This window comes from Bison bison, unplaced genomic scaffold (genome assembly GCF_000754665.1).
Source record: "Bison bison bison isolate TAMUID 2011002044 unplaced genomic scaffold, Bison_UMD1.0 scf7180017864280, whole genome shotgun sequence".
Classification (NCBI taxonomy): Eukaryota; Metazoa; Chordata; class Mammalia; order Artiodactyla; family Bovidae; genus Bison; species Bison bison.
The window spans coordinates 7,735,082-7,741,030 of NW_011494852.1; the positions used below are offsets into that span (position 1 = coordinate 7,735,082).

Consider the following 5,949-nt stretch of genomic DNA (forward strand, 5'->3'; position numbering starts at 1 on the left):
AGTTCTGGGTGGTGGACCAGACCCACTTCTACCTCGGCAGTGCCAACATGGATTGGCGCTCCCTGACCCAGGTCTGCCTGAGCCCTGCCCACCGCCCTTCTAGGTCGCTCCCTGCCTCGTGGGGCTCCCAGCCTCCAACCGTACCCCACCTCCTCTTACCAGCCCTCCTGAATCATCCCCCAATCCAGCCCTCCACCACCCTCCCCTTGCTCATGGAAGCCCCTCTGATCCCTGATGGCACCTGCCAGCCCCTTTATACGGCATCCAAGGCCCTGTCCACCCACACGACCTTTACTACTCACTTCCTGAGAGCCTGCTCTAAGCCCAGCCCTGTTCTGATGCTGAGAACGTTGATGGCAACAGATAGGCCTCTTGGAACTCGTGGTCCAGGGCTGAGACGGGCCTGTCACCAGGCGGTGTCAACCCAACAGGGTCAAGGCTGAGATGGGAGATGGGGAGAAGCACAAGTAGAGGGTCAGGATGGGGGACCCAACCTGGGGTATCAAGGAAAATCTCCCAAAGGAAGTGACAGTTAATCTGCTACCTGGAGGAGCTGCAGGAATGAGCATGAGATGGGAAAGGGGTATAGCTGAGGCAGTGATGATGTCTTCAACAAATAGATACTGTGCAAGCCCCTAACTGGGTTTCACTGGTAGCTCAGCTGGTAAAGAATCTGCCTGCAGTGCAGGAGACCCCGGTTCAATTCCTGGGTCGGAAAGATCCCTTGGAGAAGGGATAGGCTCTATACACCAGTATTCTTGGGCTTCCCTGGTGGCTCAGTCAGTAAAGAATCTGCCTGCAATTCAGGAGACCTAGGTTCGATTCCTGCATTGGGAAGATCCCCTGGAGGAGGGCATGGCAACGCACTGCAGTATTCTTGCCTGGAGAGCCCCCATGGACAGAAGAGCCGAGCATGGCGGGCTACAGTCTGTGGGGTTGCAAAGAGTCGGACACAACTGAGTGACTAAGCAGAAGCCCCTAATCCCACCGACTCTGTGGGAAAACACAGAAAATACAGCCATGGCTGAGACATCCCTGGTGCCTGTCCTCCCAGTCCAATGGGGAGACAGGTTTGTCACCAGGGAAAGTGATGAGGGAGGCCCAAGGGACCTTGAGAGCCTAAGGAATGCCTGACACAGGCTGGGCAGTCAAGGCAGGATTCCTGGAGGAGGAAACCCTCAGTGGAGACCTAAGACTGAGCAGGAGCTCAGTAGAAGGTAGAAGCCGCAAAGGTTCAGGAAATCAGGAGCTTCGGAATAACTGACTTTCACCAAAACTTCAGATTTTAGTCTTGAGTCAAGATCATGTCCATCTCAGGGCTTTGGCTGGGGGAAGGAGGATGGGGGCTAAGGGGCAGAAAGAGGGAAGTAGGGGCAGAAAGAGGGGGAGACAGAAGGGCAAGGGGCAGGAAGGGGGACTTGGTGGAGGCAGGAGGAGGGGCTGCAGGCGTCCACGTCACCTGCCTGCACCAGGCCACCACCCTGGGGCTCAGCACTGTGCTCCCGCAGGTCAAGGAGCTGGGTGTGGTCATGTACAACTGCAGCTGCCTAGCTCGAGACCTGACCAAGATCTTCGAGGCCTACTGGTTCCTGGGCCAGGCGGGCAGCTCCATCCCATCAACCTGGCCCCGGCCTTACGACACCCGCTACAATCAAGAGACTCCAATGGAAATCTGCCTCAACGGAACCCCTGCTCTGGCCTACCTGGCGGTGAGTCCAAGGGAAGAGGGGCCTGCCACATGCTCTCACTGGACCTCCTCCATCTGGCCCTGCCCAGTGATTTGATGGGGATGATGGAGTCCTGACCACTAGCTATCACTCCTGCTCACTCAGGGGCCTAATATGTCCCAACCTCCCTAGGCTTTGGTTTCATCTAGAAATCTTATGATTGCATCATAATATTTGCAATCTCTTAGGGCTAATGAGGCAGCATGGCTGGGTTCATTCAGGCCAATCCCTGGTTGAACTGTCCACTATGCCTGAATGTCACATTTTTAATCAATTAAGATGAAATGCTGTTGAAAACTCAGTTCTTCAGTCACCCTAGCCCCCTTTCAAGGGCTCAGCAGCCACACCTAGCAAGTGGTTGCCGTATTGAACAGTGTAGATACAGAACATTTTCATCACTGTGGAATGCTCTGTTGGACTGCACCCACTCTGGACAAGGCACTGCTGTTTTCAACTGTTGATGTTTTCTCTAGTTGGGGTGGCCAACCTGGGACCCCCAAGCAAGTCACCTGGCCAGGCCCAGCGTCGTCATGAAGGGCCACCCTAAGGCATGGATGGAGGGACATAATTCATTGGGGTCCTTTAGTCCAGTGGTCTCCCACTGGGGAGTAAAGTTTCCCTCATCACCATTCAGAGCTTAAGTTTACTCACCTGTTGGGAGGGTAGAGGGGGCTGGGTGAAGCTCCTGGGGTGTGGGGGCACATGAGGAGTGCCATGGCGGTGGGCTGTGAGCCAGTCAGGGACAAGAGTGATTAGAGGGCTTCCCCCGTGGCTCAGCGGGTAAAGAATTCACTGCCAGTGCAGGAGGTGCAGTTTCCATCCCTGGGTCGGGAAGATCCCCTGGAGGAGGGCATGGCAACCCACTCCAGTATTCTTGCCTGGAGAATCTCCATGGACAGAAGAGCCTGGCGGGCTACAGTCCATGGGATCAAAAAAAGAGTCAGACACGACTTAGCAACCAAACAGCCACAGCAGCAGCAGCAGAAGAAACTGGCACAACAGTGTAAAGCAACTATACACTAATAAAAAAATTTTTTAAGAGACTAAAGCAGAGGTCCTCAAGTCTAAGCATGCACTAGAATTACCAGAAGGGCTTGTTAAAACCAGATCCCTGGGCTCCATCCCAACACCTTGATGCTGTGTGCCCTGTGCAGTGAGGCCCAGGAATCTGCATTTCTAACAAGTTCCCAGGTGATGCTGCTGCTGCCTGACCAGGCAGCTCATGTCAAGAACCACTGGGTTAGAGCTTAAGTTCTAGAACCAGACTGCCTAGTTTCAAACCCTGGCTCCGTTCCTCAGCTCTGTGACCTTAGGCAAATCACTTATCCTCTCTGAGCCCCTGTTTGCTCACCTATGAGCTAGGATGTGTCATTATCTCTCCCCTTCACTGAGGCTGAACATTCAGTGAGATACACAGGGACCTAAGGCCTGACGGTCTGTCTGCAGCCGGCGTCCACTGTGAAGGACGTGTCTTGACTGTCCCCTTGTCCCCTCAGAGTGCACCCCCACCGCTGTGTCCGAGTGGCCGCACCCCAGACTTGAAGGCCCTGCTCAACGTGGTGGACAACGCCCGGAGTTTCATCTACATCGCGGTCATGAACTACCTGCCCATCATGGAGTTCTCCCACCCACGCCGGTACTGCTGGGCACGTGGACAGGGCTCAAGGCTGGAAGCCACACGAGTGGAAGAGGAGACAGGAGAGGGAGTGATGGGGCCCAGAAAGCAGGCAGGGAGCCAAGGCCGGGGGACAGAGGGAGGGGACACCACAGGACAAGACAGAGGCGACAGGGAGAGTGGCTCTGGGTGCTTGAGACAAGGGAAAGGGGACAGAGGAAAGGCTGTGAATATTGGGAAAGGGGTATGGAGATGGGGGGACTGGAGGCTCAAGGCAGAGCATGTGGGGTTTCTGGGGGTAGGAAGCAGGGAGTGTGGGTGGAATATGGGGTGAGGGGCTGGAGAGGTGGGACTGAGCATATTCAGGTTTGGGGCGGCACGGTTGGGGTTTGAGATCTGGGATAGGAAGGGGGGATGATTGGGTCTGAGGGTTCAGAGCAGGTAGTCTGGGGGCAGCAGACAAGATGAGTGGATTGGGTAGGGGTGGGCGGGAGCCAGAGATGGGGTGGTCTTGGGAAGTGGGGGTTCTCCGAAGCTGCAGTGGGACCCAGGCCTCGCGCCCTAAAGCTGAGGGGAAGCCTCCCTCCGTACCCTGCACTCCCTGCCCCCAGGTTCTGGCCTGCCATTGACGACGGGCTGCGGCGGGCTGCCTATGAGCGGGGCGTCAAGGTACGCCTGCTGATCAGCTGCTGGGGACACTCTGACCCCTCGATGCGGGCCTTCCTGCTCTCCCTGGCTGCCCTGCGTGACAACCACACCCACTCCGACATCCAGGTGGTAACCACCTGCCCAGACCCGCCCCTCAACCCCTGTGCAGGGCAGTGCGGGGACACAGCTCCTGTGGCACTCACCTGGCATCTGACAGAGATGACACAGAGCGGGCTGTGCCCTGATTGGGGCGGAGGAGGGGTGACTACAGGTCAGGGTTGGAATCAAGGGCGTGGGCAGAGGAGTCAGGGCCAGGAAGGGGGAGCCCCGAGGAAGCTCCTGCTGCAGCCTGAAGAGTCACAGACTTTCAGGAAAGGGGGACGTCTGAAGTAAGACCTCAGGGACTATGGTGAAGAATCTGCCTGCGGTGCAGGAGACCCAGATTCGATCCCTGAGTCGGAAAGATTCCCCTGGAGGAGGAAATGGCAACCCACTCCAGTACTCTTGCCTGGAATATTCCATGGACAGAGGAGCCTGGCAGGCAACAGTTCATGGGGTCGCAAAGAGTTGCACATGACTGAGTGACTAACACTTTTAACCCTAGAGGGAACAGGTGGCGTGTGAGCCAGTCTTTACGGAGGACCCACTCCTCTGAAGGGCTTCACACACTGGGCTAGTGGTAAGGAACCCGCCTGCCAATGCAGGAGACATAAGAGACACAGGTTTGATCTCTGGGTTGGGAAGATGTCCTGGAGGAGGGCATGGCAACCTACTCTAGTATTCTTGCCTAGAGAATCCCAAGGACAGAGGAGCCTGGCGGGCTATGGTCCATAGGGTTGCAAAGAGTTGGACACGACTGAAGCGACTTTGCACGCACACATGCACTTCTCTGGGCCCTGTTCTGATCCCCAGGGCCCGAAGGGAAGCAGCTGAGCCCCCAGTCCCGAAGACCTGGTTCCACTCCCCATCCCCAACCCAGGGGCTTCTCTGTCCTCACCCTGCATCTCCCCACCCCTCTCAGAAACTCTTTGTGGTCCCTGCGGACGATGCCCAGGCCCGAATCCCTTATGCCCGCGTCAACCATAACAAGTACATGGTGACTGAACGGGCCACCTACATCGGTAAGTGTTCCAGGAGCACCATGATTGGGGGGGCAGGGGGGTGGGGTGGGCAATGGAAGGGGGTCCAGGTGGCGCCATGGGCCCTGACTCTCTGGACCCCCAACTCCCCATAGGAACCTCCAACTGGTCTGGCAGCTACTTCACCGAGACGGCAGGCACCTCGCTGCTGGTGACACAGAACGGGCGGGGTGGCCTGCGGAGCCAGCTGGAGGCCGTGTTCCTGAGGGACTGGGACTCCCCTTATAGCCATGACCTTGACGCTGCCGCCGACAGCGTGGGCAACGCCTGTCGCCTGCTCTGAGGCCCGGTCCGATGGCCAGGCCAGGCCTGCAAGGCCCTGGTGTTCCGGGTCTCCATCCCCTGTCCCTGTGCCCCCCGCTTCTGTCTGACCCGTTGTGACTCCAACAGGCTCCCCCTTCGCAACCACCCCCACCCCAGCCTCCCATCTCTACCTCCACCCCCACTGGCCTGATGCTGTGGCCCCAGAGGACCCAGCCGAGCTGCGGGAGGGCTCAGTCCCAAAAGGAGAAGTGGGGGTGCATGCTGGGCCTAGCCTCCCTGGCCCACCCCACTTCCCAGGGCAAAGAAGGCCCAAGGTCATAATAAGAAGTAAATAACTTGTCTGTACAGCCTGTGCCTGACTGAGTGGTGTAAGGTGGGGTGTCGGGTAGGGGACAGCTGGCATGAGCCTCTGAGGGGGACATCTTTGTGGGTACTTGGCCCTCAGCATGTGGCCAGTGTGGTTTGGTGTGCATTGGACTCTCAGCACGTGTCTGATGTGTGCTGAGCCCTCAGTGGGTGACCAGCATGGGCCAGGGTGTGCTGAATGCTCGGTGTA

The 5,949-nt window shown here is 57.5% G+C and overlaps 1 protein-coding gene across 2 annotated transcripts in view; it reads left to right on the forward strand.

The window, feature by feature from the left end:
• PLD3 (phospholipase D family, member 3) overlaps positions 1–5,740 on the forward strand; it is a 19,395-nt gene extending 13,655 nt beyond the window's left edge. For both annotated transcript variants that reach the window (XM_010849233.1, XM_010849234.1), the window contains exons 9-14: positions 3–71; positions 1,509–1,709; positions 3,224–3,363; positions 3,954–4,119; positions 5,012–5,111; positions 5,225–5,740. In XM_010849233.1, the coding sequence (XP_010847535.1) occupies positions 3–71; positions 1,509–1,709; positions 3,224–3,363; positions 3,954–4,119; positions 5,012–5,111; positions 5,225–5,412 (864 nt within the window). In that variant the 3' untranslated portion in view covers positions 5,413–5,740. The remainder of the gene's footprint in view (positions 1–2; positions 72–1,508; positions 1,710–3,223; positions 3,364–3,953; positions 4,120–5,011; positions 5,112–5,224) is intronic.
• The last annotated feature ends 209 nt before the right edge of the window (positions 5,741–5,949 follow it).